This window comes from Polyergus mexicanus, unplaced genomic scaffold, assembly GCF_030449975.1.
Source record: "Polyergus mexicanus isolate NDT 795.1 unplaced genomic scaffold, iyPolMexi1.0 SCAF_4, whole genome shotgun sequence".
In the NCBI taxonomy this organism is placed as follows: Eukaryota; Metazoa; Arthropoda; class Insecta; order Hymenoptera; family Formicidae; genus Polyergus; species Polyergus mexicanus.
The window spans coordinates 11391670-11412456 of NW_027223324.1; the positions used below are offsets into that span (position 1 = coordinate 11391670).

General features: G+C 39.8%; 1 protein-coding gene across 7 annotated transcripts in view; it reads right to left on the bottom strand.

The window, feature by feature from the left end:
* Nucleotides 1-1781: 1781 nt before the first annotated feature.
* The window catches only part of LOC138932777 (protein turtle), a 55056-nt gene continuing 36050 nt past the window's right edge, over nt 1782-20787 (bottom strand). For 4 of the 7 annotated variants that reach the window (XM_070294934.1, XM_070294931.1, XM_070294930.1 and 1 more), the window contains exons 6-14: nt 19868-20155; nt 19308-19717; nt 18717-18988; nt 18270-18442; nt 16328-16408; nt 13193-13378; nt 12749-12976; nt 12162-12255; nt 1782-3699 (exon numbers count right to left, since the gene is read on the bottom strand). In XM_070294934.1, coding sequence (XP_070151035.1) covers nt 2505-3699; nt 12162-12255; nt 12749-12976; nt 13193-13378; nt 16328-16408; nt 18270-18442; nt 18717-18988; nt 19308-19717; nt 19868-20155 — 2927 coding nt within the window. In that variant the 3' untranslated portion in view covers nt 1782-2504. Of the gene's footprint in view, nt 3700-12161; nt 12256-12748; nt 12977-13192; nt 13379-16327; nt 16409-17896; nt 17960-18269; nt 18443-18716; nt 18989-19307; nt 19718-19867; nt 20156-20787 lie in introns of all 7 variants that reach the window. The other 3 variants (XM_070294935.1, XM_070294932.1, XM_070294929.1) reach the window with 1 other exon arrangement.

The following is a 20787-nucleotide window of genomic DNA, read 5'->3' on the forward strand; positions in this document are numbered from 1 at the left end:
AGTTGAATCGTGAGAGTGTAGGACCCTTGCTAATATTTATAATAAATATGTATAATATGCGTACGTATATAAATAAGTGTTTGTACTATAAAGAAAGTAAAACGTCTGGGGTCGGGGGCCGGACCGATCGCGATTCCACGTGGGGAGCTTTCACGGTCGCCCGTATATAGAGAGAGTTTAGAAAAAAAGGGAAAGAGGAACGCGAGTGCGCCGCCGGTCCTTCCTCATCGTGTGGACGTGTCCGCAAACACGTGGGACACTTTCTCGCGTTAGGTCGCGCAGCTCGACATTGATTAGCCCGTAGATTCGCCCGAAAACCCCCTCGATCGGCGATCACCGGCCCCCGATTTCACGAGACTCGAGATGATCCGATGCGTTTGGTGAGAATTAGGTGGGTCTCGAAGAACGCCTCTCTCGTATTTTGTGTGTATTTGTGTGTGTGTATGTGTATATGTATATATGTATGTACCATATGTATGAGTGTGTACTGCCACGTATAAGTGCAATATATTTATACGTTGCTGTCGTGTTTGTATTGGTGAATGAGTGTACATTTGCGTATGTTTTATATAACACCTTCTTCTCTCTCTTTAATACACACACGAACTCCGGCGTGACCGGCGCGTGTGTGTGCACGCGCACGCCCCTTCCGGCTGACGATGGTCGCGTGTCTCTCTCTATCGGTCGCTCTTCTCCGCTTAAATATTTTAATTTTACTTATTTATATTCAACATCAATGCTTCGCACGCGAAATGAATCGAACGTACGGTCGGATCTTCTTTATTGGCAGTTCATTGAGAGAAAGATTTTTTTCTTTTTTTCGTATATGATTTTCTTTAATTTTTTTTTTTTTTCTTCGAGTCCGATCGAGATGTCGTTCATCGAACGTGTTCGCATCGCTAATCTAATCGAAAAGATCGACCGATAGATTCCGGAATGCCTGTAGGCGCTAATCAGCGTGTCGCCCAGCGTGACAGCACGCGTGATGTGAGCGTGCGCGTGCAATTGTCGCGCTATACCGGCCGAACGCGCGTAGATTCATAGAACGTTATTCTTATTCTCGTTTTACGTTGCTTAAGAAAAATTATTGTGCCGATAATATGTTGGGTCGCTAGCGAAACCCTAAACAGGCAGTGCAGTACGAGTGAGTCCTTAAGCAATCTCGAGGCAAGCTTCGGCCTAATATCACGTTTCGAGTCCATTGCTCATCGATATAATTATTTATTTTGTGTGTGTGTGTGTGTTGTGTATTTGTGTAGTAATTCTTCGATTATCTTACTTTTTTGTTTTTCTCTTTCGTTTTTAATTATTACTTACAAGTGTACGATTAAATTTAACCTTACATTTTCGTTTAAAAGGTATACGGAGCATGTACAGTGGTACAGTTTCTTTGGAGTATCATGCCGACGCATGTAACTATCCTTTCCCGCTTCTTTTTCCTTTCCTCTCCCGCGTTCATTCCTTCTCTTCGATCTTTCGTCTCGATCGCGATGCGGACGACGTCTCGTTATACATACATATATTAGCATCCCTTTGAGCCAGCCGGGAGTGTATTTTCATCTTCTGCGCACTCTTCCTAGCTCTAGGACAGTTCCACTGAATAAAAATAAAAAGAAAAAAAGAAATGTCCTCCCTTTATTTTCGTCCTTGTGTAAACTTGTCAGTATGTTTCTCTACATTATTATATAGTAACGTTAAAAATCACGGTCCTCTAAACCGGACGTAGGCGCGGTTGGTGTACGCGGGATATGACCAATAATAATCGGATTCGCGAACGTTTTCGCACTTCGTTTATATATTATCGTCCCAGCGCGATCGATGTCGCAGAGCGTCGCTGGGTAAATGATATCGAGATTATTTCCCCCGAAGAATATATATATGCTCGACGATCCTCTTAATCGATAAACGGGCGAGACTCCGAAGGGATTATCGTCTTATAACGTACGATTCTACTACGTCGCTTCTGTCTCGTGGTCGTGCGAAACTTATGTATCCTGAGCTGATGCTTATAACAGCCTTCTTTCGTAGATGGATGTCCAGCTACTAGAATTGACTTAAACTCCTCTCACGCGGAATCACGTGCGATGATGATTCTCGTTGTGCTGCGATGGTTGGTCTTCGGTGATGATCACGTCGTCGTCGTGGTAGATAAAAGCCAGTATCAAAATCTTTGTAATCGTGATTTTAATTTAGCTTTCTCTGTTCATTCTCGATTTTAATCTAGCTTTCTCTCGTTCAGCTTTTAAAGTGTTACCATCGTCTCATATCCATTCTTGTCTCGCATCTCATTCACGTCATGTCTTAGATTGTTTCTTTTTTCGTAGCGACCACTGCTCTGTCACCATCATATCTACCGTATCGTACAGCTTGAATTAAGCTAATGTAACGTCTCCGTCGTGTATTTAACTTTTACGCGAATACTACTATTCTGATCATTTTAGCTCATTTAACAGAACTCGATCATCGATCGATTGATTATGAAAAATCTGTTTCGACTTTTTCACTCAACACGCGCTTTCCAAGTGCGCGCTTTGCTTTCTTCTCGCCTGCCGCTGTCGAAACTGATGAAACTCCGCCTTCATCGCTTGCACTCTGGCCTCAATGTTTTCTCTGCTGTATCTCGGCGCTTGATGATGTACCGTGTGCACCTGATGGATGTGGGGAACGTGAATGGCATGGATCTGATGCATCGGCGGTCTCTCCTCCCGCGTAGGCGTCGAGGCCGATGTTGGCGTCGGCGTACACGAAACTGGATCGAACTCGTAATGGCCGTCGACACTGCCGGCGTCCACGGCGTTTTGTATGTGCGTATGATCCACCTTGGCCTGATCCTGAAGCTCGAGCCAGCGACCCACCAGAGGCGGCGGGGGTGGCCTGTAAGGTGGTGGCCGCCACTCGGCAACCGTGCTGCCGCTCCTCGAGCTCTGGTTCTGCTGCGAGGTGTTCTTACTGCCGAACCCCGAGCTGCTCGACCTGCTCTCGGGCGAAGTCTCCAGGTCGGGCGAAGCCGCGAGCTCCGGCGCTGATCGGGCGTGCCTGGCGTGTCTCGGCGGCAGCCTTGCTCTTGGTCGTCCGGCTGTCTGCGGCGGCGACGATGTCGCTAACGGCTGAACCGGCACGAACCGCCTGGATTCGGCGTGAATCGCCTTAAGCGACGGTAACTCCTGGCTGTATCGCTGGTGCACATTACGGAGCTGTAGATAGCCGGGCGGCGTCGGGAAGGAACGTTCGCCGGAAGATGGTTGCTTGACGGAGCTGAGATCACTGAAATACAGCGGGGTCCAGGGCACCTGGGTTCCGCTCGGTGAACTGGCTAGAAACCTGGGCGACGCGATCGCGCAGGCGGTAACGGGCGGTATCCTCGCCAAAGAGTTGATCGCGCCGTGACGGTAAGTCGACGGCAGGGGACCTATCGACACGCCGCTGCCATCGGATCTCAGGCTGAGCTGGCTGATGCCGACCAGCGGGCGTCGCCACGAAGACTTGAGCCGCTGTTTCGGTAGGAAACCGCCATCGTCGCTGCTGGAGACATCCAGGATGCTGTTATTGGCCGAGCTGAGAACCGAATCCGCAACAACGAAGCGGCCGTCAGCCGCCCGGGAGATCTTGCCCAACGGACGACAGCGGCACGAGTCCGGCGTATCCGGACTCAGGATCTTCTTCAGGAGGCTTAAACCTGGTACTCGGCTTTTTCTAGGTCTACGGATAGGACAGAAGGAGCGTTAGAGCAATCGCGGCGGTGGTGATCGACAAATACGGTCCGATCGAGATCGTCGGAGGAAGTCTCGGCCTAAGATCCGCATAGGATCCGTCGCCTGTTTTATACGGTAGAATACCGAAATTTCTCTCAACGAATATATTATAGTTGTCGCAAATTTAAGCGTGCGTAAAATGGTATCGAAGCAAACAGACACACAGTAGTGATTATTACATGTTATATTATTGCGAACAGCATGTTTCATATAAAAATAGAAACTTTATTCAATTTAATCCAACATATATCCAAGTGTTTTTTGCGACATCCGGAAATTTCAGTACTCCTTTTGTACATGTGGATTATTTATAAAGCTCTTTCATGGAAGCATTCTTGTTTAATTAAATATCTCATCGAGATAAATGCTTTTGAGAATATTCTTCCTCCGACGTGGTCCATCGGCCGCTCGGTACAGCAAATACGTGCAACATGAACGACAAAAAACACGCAATGTTAACGAACAAAAGTTAAATAAAGTATTAGAACAAATGTAACGTAAATGCCAATGTTCAAGTTAAATATATGGCAAGATAATTATCAATATAATTAATTATACTTGTACGTATAATAACGAATAACGGATGCAGGCGGGGAAGGCATGCTCATGCGCATTCCGGTGCACGAGTGGTCGGGCGTGACGTGGGTTGTGGATGGTTTCGGCAGTGAGTGGATCTTGTTTTTCTCTCTTTAACTTTTGCATAAAACGAATCTTATGTATTTTTCTCTCGTATATATATTTTTTTTCTCTTTTTACTCGAACAAAATTTTGTTTCGTTATCATAGATCTCTTTTTTTTTTTTGCACGATTTTCTGTACTTTTTTCAGACTTTGATTAGTGAATATATGTAGCAATTGTGAATTTTGGTGCTCCGAAACTCGTCACCTTTTCTCCTCCTTCGGGTCCGGCAGCAAGGAAAGATGGGGGAGAGAGAATATGTTGTAACACAACGATTACATTCACAAAAAACAATATATCGTGGCGATAATAATAAGAAATATAACGCTAAATAACCGAACGTTACTTCTAGGCGGTGGTGTTAGGGAGCAAATAGATAAATAGTGTCGTATGGGTGTCGGTGAAGACGCGGTTTCACCGTCGTGGCACACATCGATTGATATTAGCCAATTAATCGGATTCAATACCAGAAATAGAAAAAAATTTTTAATGCGATACATATATATTTTTTCTTTCTTTAAAAGGTATATTATAATAAAGATATATTATAATGAAATGTATGGAAAGATATGACACAAGTATATAAATGGCCGAGTCGAGTGCTTCGTAATAAAGAGATTAATATGATTTGTGGAATATTATTTATTTCGATAAAATAATTCTCAAGAGTAACACAGCGCGCTATAAAAATCGATTGAATAAAACGATTAGGCTTTTCTCAAGTTATACGACTTTTGTTTCTCGAGGAAGCATTCGAGCCTGCGAAGAAAATAGAAAGACACAAGAAAAATATATGATATAAAATAAATTTAAAAGTATCGTTGAGAGAAATCAGGTGATAATAAAAGATTAGATTTATGGAAGGGAGGATTTAAAAATGCGTAAATATATCGATTCGAGTTGGACTGAATAGGGCAATGCAAGGAAGTAATCGTGAACGATTAACAGGTAGATACGACAATGGTAAATGTATATATGACGGATGCAAGAGTTTTCGCGTGGCCGCAACGAGCGCGGCTTACCTATCTCCGCCCTGCTTATTGCTGAGTGTTCGCGTGTAAGCGTGAGCGTGTCTGTTTATTGGTCGTCTAGAATCGACAGACTGGAAACAATCAAATAACACAAGAAGCTTGAATTAGAGCTTCGACTGGTCGCAATAATTGTTTCGGCTCTACGCGCTGTTTATGCACCGCTGAAAAACTTGATGTAGCACGAATTTTTATTCGATCCCTCTGACAAATATTCTCCTTCGTAACGACCAATTGTTGTCGGAATACTGCTTTTCGTGTTTGACAGAGAAAAAGTGATACTTGTATCGCATGCGATTTGTGTATGGAAAGAGAGAGAGAGAGAAAGAAAGAAAGAGAGAGCATTGTACTAATACTGTGAAAGTAGCGCGTAAGATTGATTGATATTGTGATATGACGAAATAAGATTATTAATGTGAAGATATAGCATTATGGTAAGCCCGGTATCGATGAAACGTGTACTTTGAAATTTTTCCACAGTTTGTTAATATAGCTTTTGTGTCTTTAATTAAAAAGACATTGCAAACATCATTAAACAACATGCACCAAATCGGGATTAAATAGTTTAAAAATTTTTATAGCAAGCTACTGGATAATTTTGATATTAAATATTGATATTAAACAATAAATGTAACTTCTAAAAATTTTGATAGTTGAATAAAATACAGTTATATATACGAAATTATGCGAATACACCAGTAACTTTCTATTATTTGTTTATGAAATGAATTTTAATGAATGCTAAGAAGAAATATTTATAAGAAAGAGAAATTTTCGCGATATAAGTAAAATAATAAGACAAGTTATTATAAGGAAACTCGATGGTTATTCTAAATAAATACAAATTAATTTTCCTTTTGAGAGGTTATTTCAAGAGAAACAGTAGCTCGAGAGATAAAATTGAATAATATTTATTGAATGTATAACACATCGAGTGGCCGTAAATTCATCTGCCAATTAATAATTAATTGAAAATGTTAAAGCGATAGGTGAAAGCGTTAGTGAAAATCAAGCGATATACTAATGATTTGTAGTGAATGAATAAGAAAACGCATTAACAGAATAGTATACCTTTGAATATCATATTTGTAATAATAATCTGAAAGATAGTAACAATTAAAAAGTATAGAAGAGAAGTTAGAAATTTGTGACATACTCTGAAATATATTATAGTTATATCGAAATTTTATAAAAGCTTTTTATAAAAGCTAAAATATACAAATGAGAGATTTTAGATATTAATGGAAATATAAATTCAAAAATTTGTGATATAGAGAATTGTAGAATGTGTGAATATAAATATGATAAAGATTGATATGATAAAATTGATAGATTGATATGATATGATAAAATGTGATACAATAGCGATATATAAAAAGATATTAAGCAGACATGTGAGATGAGATAAAAAAGTTTAGAAATTTCGCGCGCGTGAAAACGGACGACGATAAATTCTTTGAATTATTTAACAGGCACAACCTATCTGAAAAAGTCAGTATTTGTACAGAAATAATAATAAATGTAAATATTTTTCATTAAAAAAATATTGAGTGCAATATAGGATAATTAGAATTTTTTAGAGATTAAAGTTATTCTCCAGAATGGCCACGTGAATGGCTATTGCGTAACTTCCAAACACATATTGCGCTCAGTACAAATTGGTAATTATCGTTTAATAATGCAAAAGTAAATTAAGCAGTAACACAAAGATAATGAGTTAAACGCTTCATAATTTTCAAAAGGAAAGAAGTTTTTCACAAAGGTATCGTAATATGCGATTCACGGAGAAGCAATAATGCGAAGAATAAAACAGAGGAATAAATTGAGTCAAAGTATAAGTAATGTAATAATTTATGCTCGCAAATGACAATAAATTCTGAATAAAGTGAAGAAATATATATGTACGCAATAAAAGAGAGTGATGAAATGAATAAAGTATAGAGTAAAGGAGAGGCAAATATAACCGCGTTAGAGTTACTCCTGATTCATCTCGAAGCTCACGAAAAACGTAAAAGAAAACGTAAAAGAAACAAAGTAGATTTATAGTCGATAGTGAGTGTATGCGTAGAACGAGGTGTCGCGAGTCTTTTGTGCGGAGAGATCGGCGAAAAAGAAATGAAAAGAAAAAGAAAAAGAAAAAAACAGTATCTACCGCCTTGATCCCTTATCTATGTACTCCCTAAGGCCGCCAAACGAAGATATTAGGGTACTGACTGGATGTTACTAGTGTGAACTCCTAGCTGTTTTGCCTGTATTGCAGATCTCATCTACAGTCATGACAATCATCCTAAGAAGTAGTAGTAGATAGTAGGTGGTATATTAGTAGGTCCTAGCAGGTAACATTGCAGAGCTGTAGTCTCGCATAGTAGTAGGTAGTAGTAGCAGTAGTGGTAGTAGAGTAGCGGTAGTACTAGTAGTAACGGGCATATCCCACCGGCAATTGGCGTTCGCTCGCTCGATCGACCGAGGTGGATCGACGACGATTGATGGAGAATTGTGAAATCGATCTGACAGATTCGTTCGATCGATCGACGGACCGCTCGGTACAACGTGTTTACACACACACTCAAACACATATACGTATACCGTCGGCGGGAGCTTATTTTCGTGGTTTTCGGGAGCAACCGTGGGCTCGGATACGCAGTAGTGATGGTAGTAATAGCGGTAGTAGCGGTAATAGTAGCGGTAATAGGTAGTGGTAGTAGTAGTAGCGGTAGTAGTAGTAGTAGTAATAGTAGTAGTAGTAGTAGTGGTAGTACTTGGTTTCTTTCTGTGTGGCTAGCGGAGGTTAGGCTTACTGTTCCGCCTCTCTATGATAAACACGCTCTCGTAATCTCGATTATCGAGGTGGAGTGCGTGATGGTCACGATCACGATTCGGGGGGGCCTGCTCGTGGACCGGCTCCGAGGTGGCAGTGGCGGGGGTGGTTACTTGCGTAGGAAGTGGTGATTGATGAAGAGGTTGTGGTGGTGGTGGTGGTAGTTGCGGATTCAACGGGCTGCAACGGGTCAGCGTCGAGACTGACTCGCCGCACGCGTTTAGATTTGTCGACCTACAGAAAACACAGAGAGAGAGGAGGACAAGAGACGCCTACGATTTTTCTTATCGTCTTTGTTTTTCTTTTTCTTTTTTTATTCTTTTTGTCGCAATAACTGTCTTGGCTTTGTCCCGTCAGCGTCTCCGCGGTTACCGTCTCGCGCGAGAATTGTTTTAGAATCGGAGACACAAAATGAAAGAAGCAAGGAGAGATAGAGAGAAAGGTAGCGGGGAAAATTTCTTCTTTGACGATGTGACGATCGATTGACTCTACTATCCATTGTACCTTTTCCTTGCAATTCTTTTCTCTCCTCTCTTTTGATCGACGACGTTCGCGAAATGATCCCGCGCCCTTCCTCTCCAGAGTCTCTCGACCCTTGATGCTATTCTCTAGCTTCCGTCGGCTCTCTTCTGATCCTTGCTCTGATCCGCGATCTCGGTGTTTATCATCGAAATTATTTCAAGTCCGTATTCGTGGTCGATATTTCGAACTGGGCAATAAGCTCCGCCGAGATAAGCGCGCGAGTGCAATCATCGCGAGGAAAAACCGGCAGAACCGGCATATGGAACAAAGTTACGTTACTCGTAATCTTTAATTTACTCTAACGTCCTTAAGTTTTTCGTGGTTAAATGAAACCTTCATTATACCGAAGAAGTTGGCGTAATGTCTCGTGTCCGACGCTGTCGAAGCATTAGGAAATTGCAATCGTTGCTTCTACCCTGCGCACAGTCTGGACCACGAATGCGGGCCTTGCAAAGAAAAAAAAAAGAAAAAAAAAAAGAAAAAAAATTCTTGGCAGTGGCTGAACCGTCCAGCCCGTTCTGGATATATACGTGTAGGTATAAAAGTGCAATATCGATCTCTCTCGGGATAAGTCTTGAGAAACGCGTCCGCGCGTTTAGTGAAGAAAAAAAAATTCGACCATTGTTTCAGCTTATCATGAGGGTGATGATGACTGCGAGGAGAATGATGATTGTTACGTGAAATGTTGATACTTCGAAGGATTGTTTGTTGGAGATGATAGAACTGTTACACGCAAGGCAATATTAAAAAAGATTACTGACAGTATAATGTTTCCATAGACACATTTAAATATATATTTATAATAAAACAAAATGGGCTAATAGATGTATAATTGCTGATCGCAATAAAAAAAGAAAAGAAAAAAAAAACAACGATTAATACCCGTCACTTATCAAGTACAAAAGCGCATGCTCGATCGCAAATTAGACGATATGGTATATGGTAGTAGTTGAAAACAACGCCATAACTTTTATTGCATAATTAATATTGGCTTATAATTACATATATGTGCGGTTCATTTTGGAATGGCTTCGCAATCAGCTTCAAACCTACGAGAAAATCTGGATTAGATATTAGATACGATTAAACTCGGCTTCGATAGAATTCGTAGCTTGTGAAGTCCGCGATTTTCTTCGTTAAAGTATAAATGTGATACGTTGCCTGTGCATGTAAGGATGATTTACGGAGTAAAAAAAGGATTGGATTAGCCGATGGAACTTTTGTTAGCACCCTCACGATAAGCGCCACGATATAGATACATATAGAAAGTAGTGTAATTCGGTACACACACATATAACCATTACAGTAATACTCGAGAGAAACTGAACGGTGCGGCTGATAAAATGATGACGATGAAAATGACTGGGTTGCGAATGAATTGTTCTAAAAAGTTGACGCGGATTCTCGGGATCAGCCAAAAGGCGAAAACGAGACGCGTGTAAGTAAAGAGGTAAGTAACAAGATATACCAAAAAATTCCGGGAAATTAAAGGTTTTTATGATCCAGAAGAGGCATCACTGCAGTCGTATTGTGGACTTTTGGATGCCGCGACGAAAATCATAATAGTCACAACTGAGTTTATCCGCTATTACACGTGCAGTCCGTTTTGGCGTGAAATTCGAAAAACGAGCCAAAACACGCTAATGACATGTGGCTCGTTTTTTTTTTTCTTTTCGTACGTCGAAAAAGTACGTTGTAAGCGCGTACCTTACCTTTCGTAAATTTTCTCGATGTGTAGAATATGTATAATAAAATCGTACGATTCGCGATCATGGCGATCCGAATCGAGCCATTCGTGTTTCACATAGAATCAAATTATGCGATTTTTCGATTGTATTAAAAAAATCCGAGATATCCTCCATTCAAAAAAAAAAAAATTTTTTTATACATATTAAGTATTTTTATTAATTAATTTTTTAAATTGAAACCGTAGTAGAAATCGCTTATGAAATCGCGCGACGTTTTCCCTCGTTATTTTTCGTATCGTACATCTCCTGCATCGCTCGAAAAACGAATTTCGATGCAGAAAACGAATTGATTGTCACACGCGCAAACGAATCGTCGCGCGTCAGCTGATTCAAACCACAACGAGATCCGACTCGATCCGAATCGCACGGAACGAGCTCGATTCTTTTGTTCATGCCTAACGGAAACGTGCACGCATGCACGCACGCGCACGCGTGGTGTTACGCGTGAGAGTGTGCGCGTAAATTACTTATCGATTATCGAAAGATCATTTCTTCAACCTCGTCCAAAATACCTCTGCTGCTGCGGTTTAGTCTGCCGGTTTAATTTGCTACGAGTTTGATACATCTAGAAGCTAGTGTTATGTATGGCGCAAGTAGATCAAAAGAGGTCTGTCGTTTCTCGTTTCCTAAATCCCCCTATTTCAGACGATAGTGCTTGTCCTTTGTCAAGGCGGATCGAGTTGACGGCAGGAAAGAGAATGAATTTCTCTTCGTACGTCTGTCTCTCCGTAAGTTTCACGGTCATACATCTTTGTAAATGTGTCGTTGATATACGACGGCACATTATTATTATTTCCAATTGGTTCGTAACATAATTAAATAATTATCATTAATTTTAGAAATAATCGAATTGACAATTTTGAAAAAAAAAAAATCATTATCGTTATCATTCAAAATTAGCTGCAAAGTAGTAGTTGACGTAAGAGTGATACGAAGTAAATGTAAATTTCGATATATCCGGGACACAATTATAAATATATAAATGTATACCAATGCATAATATCGCGTAAATGTTCGAGTATCTGTTGGTTAGAAGAGATTTTACTCGTGAGAGGTTTCATAAATGCTTGCTGTGCTTCGGTCGCCTATTGCTCGTAAGAGGGGGGTGGAGTGGACTTAATCGCTAGCTCTGTCTAAGCCTAAGTGATATATGTTTCTTTGAAATCGCATCTGCACTTTGTGTGACGCATTCGTCGATCTTTGACTTCTGAACGATCTATTGTATCTTAATTAGAGGCGAGGACTCTCGATACTTTATTAAGGCGACACTATGACATCGTTTTCCAATCATATACATTACTTACACCGAAATGTTATCTTTCGAAAAATTACTGATTATCGAATTTTACAATTTTATCATAATAATCTAACTTGTTAAAAAATATTATTATATCTGAAAATGTTTACGTAACCCTTTTGAATATTTCGAATTTTATTTTGAATTTTATATATTTTTGCAAATTTTATGCAATTTAGCGGAAGAAATTTGTAGTGCAGCTGCGATCTCCTCAGTCTACTTGTCTTTTGATCGGAGCATTTAGAGCTCCAAAGTATCGTGAGCCAAGATTCTGTGGAATTTAAGAAGATAATGATGTTTCAGGTGGTAGACACTCACTTTTTCAAAGGCACTGTTCCCTGGGGCCCCTGCCCTGCGCCGTTCCTGACGTCGGTGACCCGGCAGGCCACCATATTATACGCTGAAAGCAGTTCTACAATGTTACATAATTATGTTAAATACGAATGTGTTCAGTTTGACGGGTGCATGCCCGACGCCTGCGTTACCAGATCGTAACCGTCTCGTTGATCAAAACTGGGCGTTAAATGCAAACGATACGTTGGCAATTATAATATGAGCATTTTCGGCAAGACTTAAAGAATAAGCGGGCCCAGAACGGATCAAAAATCTAAGAAATAATTTATGATTCGCACAAAATGACTTACGTGTTTGCGAAAATTCCGTTCCGTTCCGAGAGCGTGTAGCGTGCGAGTTTCAATTTCTCTACACAGTTGAATAAGTTAATACAGTAAAATTATAAACGCGAAACATTTTAATTATATTTCTGTCGTTAATTCTATTAGACTTTGCGTTGTCTCTCGTGCGTTATCAATCGATGCAGAGACGATACAACCAGGAGCACAGGTGCAGGCAAATTGCGGGCAAAATGGTGTCGATACGACGATAACGCCACGGGGCGTTCATACCTTTCTCCTGTTTTCGTCTCTTCCGTTTATTGCATATCTTGACCGCGCATATGCTGAGGATGATGGCGACGAGGAAGAAGAGGATACCGCCTACGACGCCCGCGGTGATCGCTTTGTGCTTGACGCGAGCCGGCACGGGAAACTTCACCTGTTCGCTCGCGCCGTAATTCGTAGCCGAATTGGCGAACACTTGGAAGTAGTAGGTCCTACCACCGACCAGGTTCTTCACTGTGGACGTTCACGTTAAACGGAAAAATCACATGAAAGCCGTATTCTCGAAAATTGACAATTGAAATGTTGGTGTATAAATATTCGGAATTACTCGTATTTGTGTTGTTGATGCCTGTCCGATGCTAGTAAAAAAAACTTTATGCAAAATAATTGCTCTCCGATGAATGAGGAAAAAAAGAGAAAGAAACAGATGGATGGACAGTAATATCTCACCTAAATAACTGGTCTCCTCGGGTCGTATTTGGCCCTTGTTGAGCGTTTTCCAAGGTCCGTCCGTCTTGTACTTGATAGTATAATATTGGATAAGATGGCTACGTTCCATAGGAGGTTGCCAGGTTATCAGGAAACCGTTGCTGATTTCCGTCACCGTGAGATTCCGGGGAGTACCTGGCTTTGGTCCTGACGATATCGATCGGAAACAATACAACATTGTACACGTTTAACTTATTTTCGTTTTTTCCTCGTAATACGACTTTATGATTTTATATCGTTTAATATATATTTTATACTATATCACGATTGACATAATTTCCAACAATGAAACGGATAAATAATTAAAAAATTTATTCTCTGCCATATATGCAAAATAGAAGACCGATATGGAGGAAAAATCTTTTTGGCGTCAATAGATAAATGTTGCTGTCGTAACTCCAAAATAATTCCAATGACGCACCGGGTTGCAACGCCAGCGAAAAGCTTTTTTGATGGAAACGTTAACGCTGTTCCGACCGCAGCGACATTTTCGCATCTATCAAATCTATCGGTATTCGCACTATCGAGTTGTATGTCTGACTTTTTTCATCATCGCGTATCTGGATTAGCTACGAGATATATCGCTTTAAAAAAAATTCTTTCCATTGACTGATACTTGCAAATACGCTGGATATATAAACACGATGAATCATAATTATGTTTATTTTGAGGTAGCAATTATATTAAATATTTCTCACTTTTTGTATGCATCTTCGTAGTATGATGACGGATGTCCTGATAAATTAAAATCGATAGGTTGCTTCGAGATTTCTTGAAATGGATAAGCCAACGTTGCATTTATATTAGTAAAATATGTTTGTATAATATTTTATTCGTAATATACATAAAAAATAAGAGTGAATTTAATAAAATAGTACTGTATACGTATCCGGTGTTCTTTAAATTGAATACGAAGCCAGTAGGCTGGAATGAAACGACTATGCAACTTTTTAATTGGATTAGACCAGACATGAGGTCAGCTTCTTTCATCGCTTCTTACGCATATAATGCTACGATCTAATTGTTTCCGGCGTACGCGCGTTAACCTGATAATATCTACAAGCACGGCACTATTTCTTCTAGGTAGTATAACGTGACTTTGCGTTGTAGATTAAAATAGCTTATTCGTAAAAAAAATGTGGAAATATGAGCAAGGAAACGACTGGCATAGCCCGAAATAATTTGCATGGAGAGGTGCGAATATTTTATTTAACTCTCGCTGTTTTTTTTTTTTTTTTTTTCCCCCTGATGCACCATCATATTCTGATTCAACCAATCATGTGTTTATTTCGACAAAGCAAATATTCCACTTTATTTTCTCGTTTTCCCTTATCGATTTAATAGCCGCAGTTCTGGAAAATATCTCGGTGGAATTTACAAAATTGACGGAGATTGCCTCGGTGTTGTTGCGAATCGCAGTCGAAAAGCGTAAAAACTGTTTCAGGATTGTTTGCTTTGTTGATTACGCAAACCGCACGGGCCGGTAAATTTTCTTGGTTAAAATCAGACGAAATAGCCGCGTATCGAGAGTGGTTTTACGTTCGTTTAAAACACTGGCGGGTTTATCAAAGTCCGTGCGTCCGCGTATTTATCCCTACATCGGCGATTTGAACGAAGCAATTCTTAGCGTCATTCAAATTGATCAACATACCGTGAAGCTGACAAGATTGAACCATGCTTTCGAGATCAAAGGAAAGCGCTCGAAATTCTCGTGGGACATTGTGTATATAGAGTATAGTGAATCGATTTGCGAACGCAGTGACGAAAAAGACAAAGCCGAGACAAAGTTATTTTCGTCGAAAAATCCCTCGTTATTATATTGAATAAATATTGCGAAGTAAACACACCGTTGCGGAGCGTTTAGAAAGTTAAATAGATTTTTTCCTAATGGTTTTTCGCCACGTCACCGCATAGACAATATGAGAAATTGGATATAGCCGGAAAATATAGGCAGCTTGCTGGTTTGCTCACGAGATTGCAAAATTAGCGGCTCTTGTATTGTTTTTATTCCCTTTTCCCCTATTCTTCCACAAACTATCCAATACGAGCGCTTTTCCTCGCTTCTATCGAGCTCTATCACGAAGTTTTTATATTTTATTATTTTTGTGTAAAAATAACATGCGCGCTATTCCTGCGGAGGAATGCGCGTGTACATTTTCAGAGATTTTATTTATAAAAACTTTGTTAAAAATTTCAATACACAAACAAACGCTATGTAATATTAAATAAAGCGATGTTAAAATTCTATTATAAATAAAAATTGAATTACAATATAAAGTTTTACATCACGTCGATATAATTATTTATATATAAATAAAATACAACTATATTTTCAATCAAAATTTTATTTTTTCTCTATCTGATTTATGTCACTATACCTCATCTTTCTCAAGAATTCAAATATGATTGAAACTCGACGCGCAGGTGAGAAGTACAACTAGAACTTTCTTGGGTTTATTCAACTCTAAAGCGGAGTAGATTGTTTGGAACCGTCTGCTACGTGTAAAATGTATGATGTTATTTCCTGCTCTTCCTTCTGGAATACCTCTCTTCGTCATAGCTCTCTCCGATATGGCGCAGCTAAGAGGATTTCATTTTTATTTTCCTCTGTATCTTTCTCGCATCGTTGTACGCCGAACTGGGTATACGCGAGCGTGGGTGCGCGAAAACATACGCGTTTCTTTTTCATTGTCTTCTTTCTCATACGTACCGTTTGACACTTATTTTCACGTCCACCATAGTAGATAATGACGGTTAATCTTCTCGCGCGAGAGGCGAAAGAGCTTCCGCCTTAAAAAGATGGATTTTTGAGCTCTCGCCATCTCTTCGTAGAGCGGAGGATTTTTAATTAAATGTGCGACGAGAGAAGCGATCGCGTGTGTCATCATACGCGCATGCCGAGTGTAAATAATCCGTCGAACGCGTGGGTGGTGAAAGTAAGGATGAACACTTTCGAGTATCTCAACCGAAGAATATGATGGTTGTTTCAACATTGCTATCAATGTGTAAGAATATTAAAAAATTGTTTTTATTTTACCTACGGAAATTTCTTTTTTTTATATATAATTTATTTTATAAAAAAATAAAAATATCTACCTTTCGGTCGAATAATTATCGGAAGTATGGGATTTCCTGTGGAATCAGTTGGTAATACGAGTGTATTATAATCAAGGATGTCTGAAATGGAAAAAAAAAAAACTTAAAGATTAAACGAAACTCGATAAGAAATAAAATTAATTCGCTTAGGAACAATAAGCTGTGGCTTTTATTACGAAGATTCTAAATGGAATATAGGTCAACTCATTGTTAAATACTCTACTAATTATGATAAAGTCAGTCTTATCAATGTCAATTAGTTCTAATTATAGCCGAAATATCTTTCTAAATTGTAGCATAGAATGTACTACGAAGTTTTTCAAAATAATTTTGTATGTTGTATGTAACGAAATTTTTCAACTATGTTCTGCGAATTAAGAGTTTAATTTTTTTTTTCACAAATATATTGAAACAATGAATTTTGACGAATCGAGTTGCACTCTTATTCTGTTAACATTTTATTCTTTAATTAATTTTGGGCTCGACTTATACAAAATTTTAACTCTATAATTAATGATAGAAAAAATTGTAACGATTTACAATTAGTAAATATTCGTTAGAGAAAATTGATTCTAGAAAAATACTTCAGACGATTCCATTACAAAAACATATTTTGACACGTTCTGTATAGAAAATAGTAGAAATATAGAAAGAGGAAATTTAGTTAATCGTGATTAATCAGCATTGGTGAAGCCGGTCCTTTGTCGACGCTTTCAAGACTAAGAAGCGAAACCGATGCGGGCTTGTGGTGGAAGCATAAGAAGCGAAGAAGCGCTACAGCGAGAAAAAGGTATAACGCGAGAAAGAAACGCTTGAAGAGTAACCAGATAGAAATCCCTAGACGCCGGTATCAGGGATGCTCGAGGTACGGTGTGTACAAATGGAAGGCAATGAACCGGTGGATTCGAGGGAAGGAAATAAAAGCGGAAGCACAATGAACGGCTCGATGGGTTTTCCGATACGATAAGTCGCCGCGGAAGTCTCTTCGTTTCTTCTTCGTCTTTTTTTCTCGGTTTTCTCCGCTCACCTTGCCTCATTCCGCATTCGTATTCGTCCCCTTCTTTCCTTTCCTTATCTTATCTTTTTGCCTCCTTCTCACCTTTTTTCCTTCATGCTTGTTTCTTTCTTCCTCCTCTTTTTTTTAACCCTACGGTTCTACTCGAGAAAAAAGTCGCGCGATTTTTCGACTCTCGGATCTATATCCCCGATAAGAGGATCGAGATGAGACGGGAACGACATCCACACGCATGAATTTCCCCTCGACAGTCATCAAGATGCCATTCTCAGCTTGCGAAGTCGCGCAACCCGCAAGATATTCCGAAATATCTACTACAGCGGCTGATGGCGTTTTGCTAGCTTGCAGATTTAAAACAGCAGGAGAAATCGTCGATTTTAACACCTCAAACAGACTGCAACGTTTGCTGCCTCCGATGCAATCAAATTTACGATTTATATATGTAACGCATCACGTTTTCGAATTTCGGTATTTTAGCATTTAATAATTTATCTTGTTCTCTAATGTTACATATTTAGAATATAAACAGTACTAATTTATCATTCGAATCTTACCACTTTCCGGTGAGACAGGTTGATCAGCCGTAGAGGGGGTGGCCGAGTGGGTCAGAGCAACGCCTTGGAAAAGAATGCAGCGAAAGACGTGAACAGTGAGAAAGAAATACGGATGCAAAGATTAGTTTGTTAAATAAGTCAATGGCGCTATTTGTCAGATTAGTCAGATTAGTAAAGATTCATAAGAAGTAGTTTTAATTATACGGTTATATGATTAGTAGTTACTCAATTACATTTGAAATAAATCTATGCTGTTTATCATTAGATTATCAAATTTTGTCTGTTTAAGTCTATATCTTTGACTTATAAAAAATGTATCAAGAACTTTAGTAGAATCGAAATAACTCAGATAGCGTAATGAGATTTTCATTACCGAGCGTCCTGATTGTGATAACTTTGCTCAGCATTCCCTCGCCCAGAGCGTTCTTCCCGATTACCTGGAACTCGTAGAGCGTGCTTGGCGTGAGAGTGTTAATCGTCACCGTCGTGCTGCCCGATGGAGTCACGGGGATTGTCTTCCATTCCGAAGTTCCCGATTCTCTATACCTGAGCGGATAAAGATAAGAAAAAAAAAATGATATCCGAATTGATTTAAAAATTTTTAAATTCTTAGCATAAATAATTATATCAGTCTATTCATAAGTAAAAAATATAATATTGATAGAATTATATGTATATAATGTGTGTATATATATCATATAGATAAAATTATTTTTACGATACAAATATCTTTATAATTCGAGTAAAGCGATTATTGCGTCGATAGGAAGAGCTTTAAGTTGCAATATCTATCAGCCCATCCCTATCTACGTATACCTACCAGATTGTATAATCTTGCTTGTAATCAGGACCACCGGAATAGCCTGGTAACCAAGTTAGCGTTACCGAAAATTGCGTGGCAGTGCCTGACACGTTGTAAGGTGCATGGGGTTGCGTGCCTTCGACTATCAGCTGCGTCGAGGATGAGATAGTGGCGACTTCGTTGGAGGCGATGCACTGATAAAATCCAAAGTCCGCGCGTCGAAGGCTCTCTATAGTTAGATTGCCACCGACGATTTTCGCGCGGCTGCGTTGAATGGGTCCGCCGTCCCTCTAATATAATTTTAGAAACGCTTGCAAAAAGGCGACGAGGCATCTCGTCAACGTGCAAATTTATTACTCAAACAGTACAAAAGTCCGAAAAATGTTTGAAAAATTATATTATTGTTGCGTTGTCTTTCGGCTTCTTGTGCGTTTTTTGAAGAATAGATATATATTAAATATATTATTATAGATAATAAATTTTATATAATAAAAATCGTTATATATGTATAATATAATAATAATGTCGATTATTTTCTACTCTATCTGTTGCAGAGATAATATATATTTTTAAAATAAATAAAATATATATATTTTTTAAAATTTATACCCGATGCCATTGTATTGTTGGTTTCTGCGTTCCCTCGGCCTCTTGAGCGTCACAATGCATCTCGACCGTCTCGCCGACCTTTTTCGTATATACCGATTCCGGCTCAAGGGTGAAGACAGGCGGGTTCCGCACGAGGACTTCCATAGGACCCGAACTGCCCTGCGTGCCCTGGGCGTTGTAAGGCGTGCAGGTATATCTACCTTGGTGATTCTCATTGACCCGTGTAAAGAGCAGGGAGCCGTTGTTCATGATAACGATGTCCTTCGTTTGATAAGGCTCAAGTAGGCGCTTGTCTTTGGTCCAGGTCACGTATTGCAGGGGCGGGTTGGCTTTTATGTAACACTGGACCACACCGGCCAGACGGAACGGCAGGTATTGAACAGTGGGGGTGAATGTCACCTTTGCTGGGTCTGAAAATCCATTTAAAAATTATTTTTAAATATCGATCGCGTTGAGTTTGTCACTTGGATTCTTTTAACATATACTTTTCAACTTTGTATATTTTGGAATTTTAATTTTTCGCCTGATTTTCTAATTATAATTTTTCAAATAAGACTTACACTCGACGTTCAAGTAGGCGCTAGCAGTTTGAGGATCACCGATGCCGTTAGTGACCTCGCATAAATATTGACCGGAGTCATCGGCACTGACGGGATTGATAACCAGACTGCCGTCTATCTTGATGGATACTCGGGTGTCCAGGGCCGAGACTTCTGTTACGGGGGCGCCTTCGCGAAACCAGCGCACCGTTACATTACCCGGAAGAGCCTTTGCTTCGCAGGAGAACTGCACTTTCTCACCTTCTAGTTTCGTTTGATTTGTCGGCGGCAACGTAATAACAGCTCCACCTGCGATGATCAATAACACAATACAATTTTTATTATGTAATTTTATCATAGATTGAGAAAAGATGCGAGATATCGATCATGTGGTTACCAGACCTAACCCGACCGATACTCGTGTAATTTTTCTATTGCGTCCAGAATTTGCGGTGACGATTGACTGCTGATATTGGTTGTCTCGCTGTCAAAGATATTCCGAAAGAGACGACAGCATGTGGTGCATGCTAACCCGTTGTCATATAGAGAACAAGAAGAGAGAAAGAGAGAGAGAAAAATTGAATGCCACAGCGTCGTCTCCATCGATTCTCGATAACATCTCTTTTGCTTGTCAGTAAAAAAACCACGACGGATAGACGAAAGTATGTCGTCCGAGTACGAGTATCTTCGAATTTGCCTTTCGCCACGATTTCTATGCCTTCGACAAAGGTGCTCAACAGGGTGCATTATATCTTCATCGATATCCAACGTCGTCCACACCCATAGCCGTCTCTCGCGTATTCACATTGTGAAAAATTTCAAAACTTGCGGCTTTGCCCGTCGCCTCAGAAATGAATATCTCGCCGTATTATATCGGAAGATCGATTCTCACCGCACAAAAGAGCCAACCCCCGCTTCGCGCGATTTCGCGGCATTTTTAC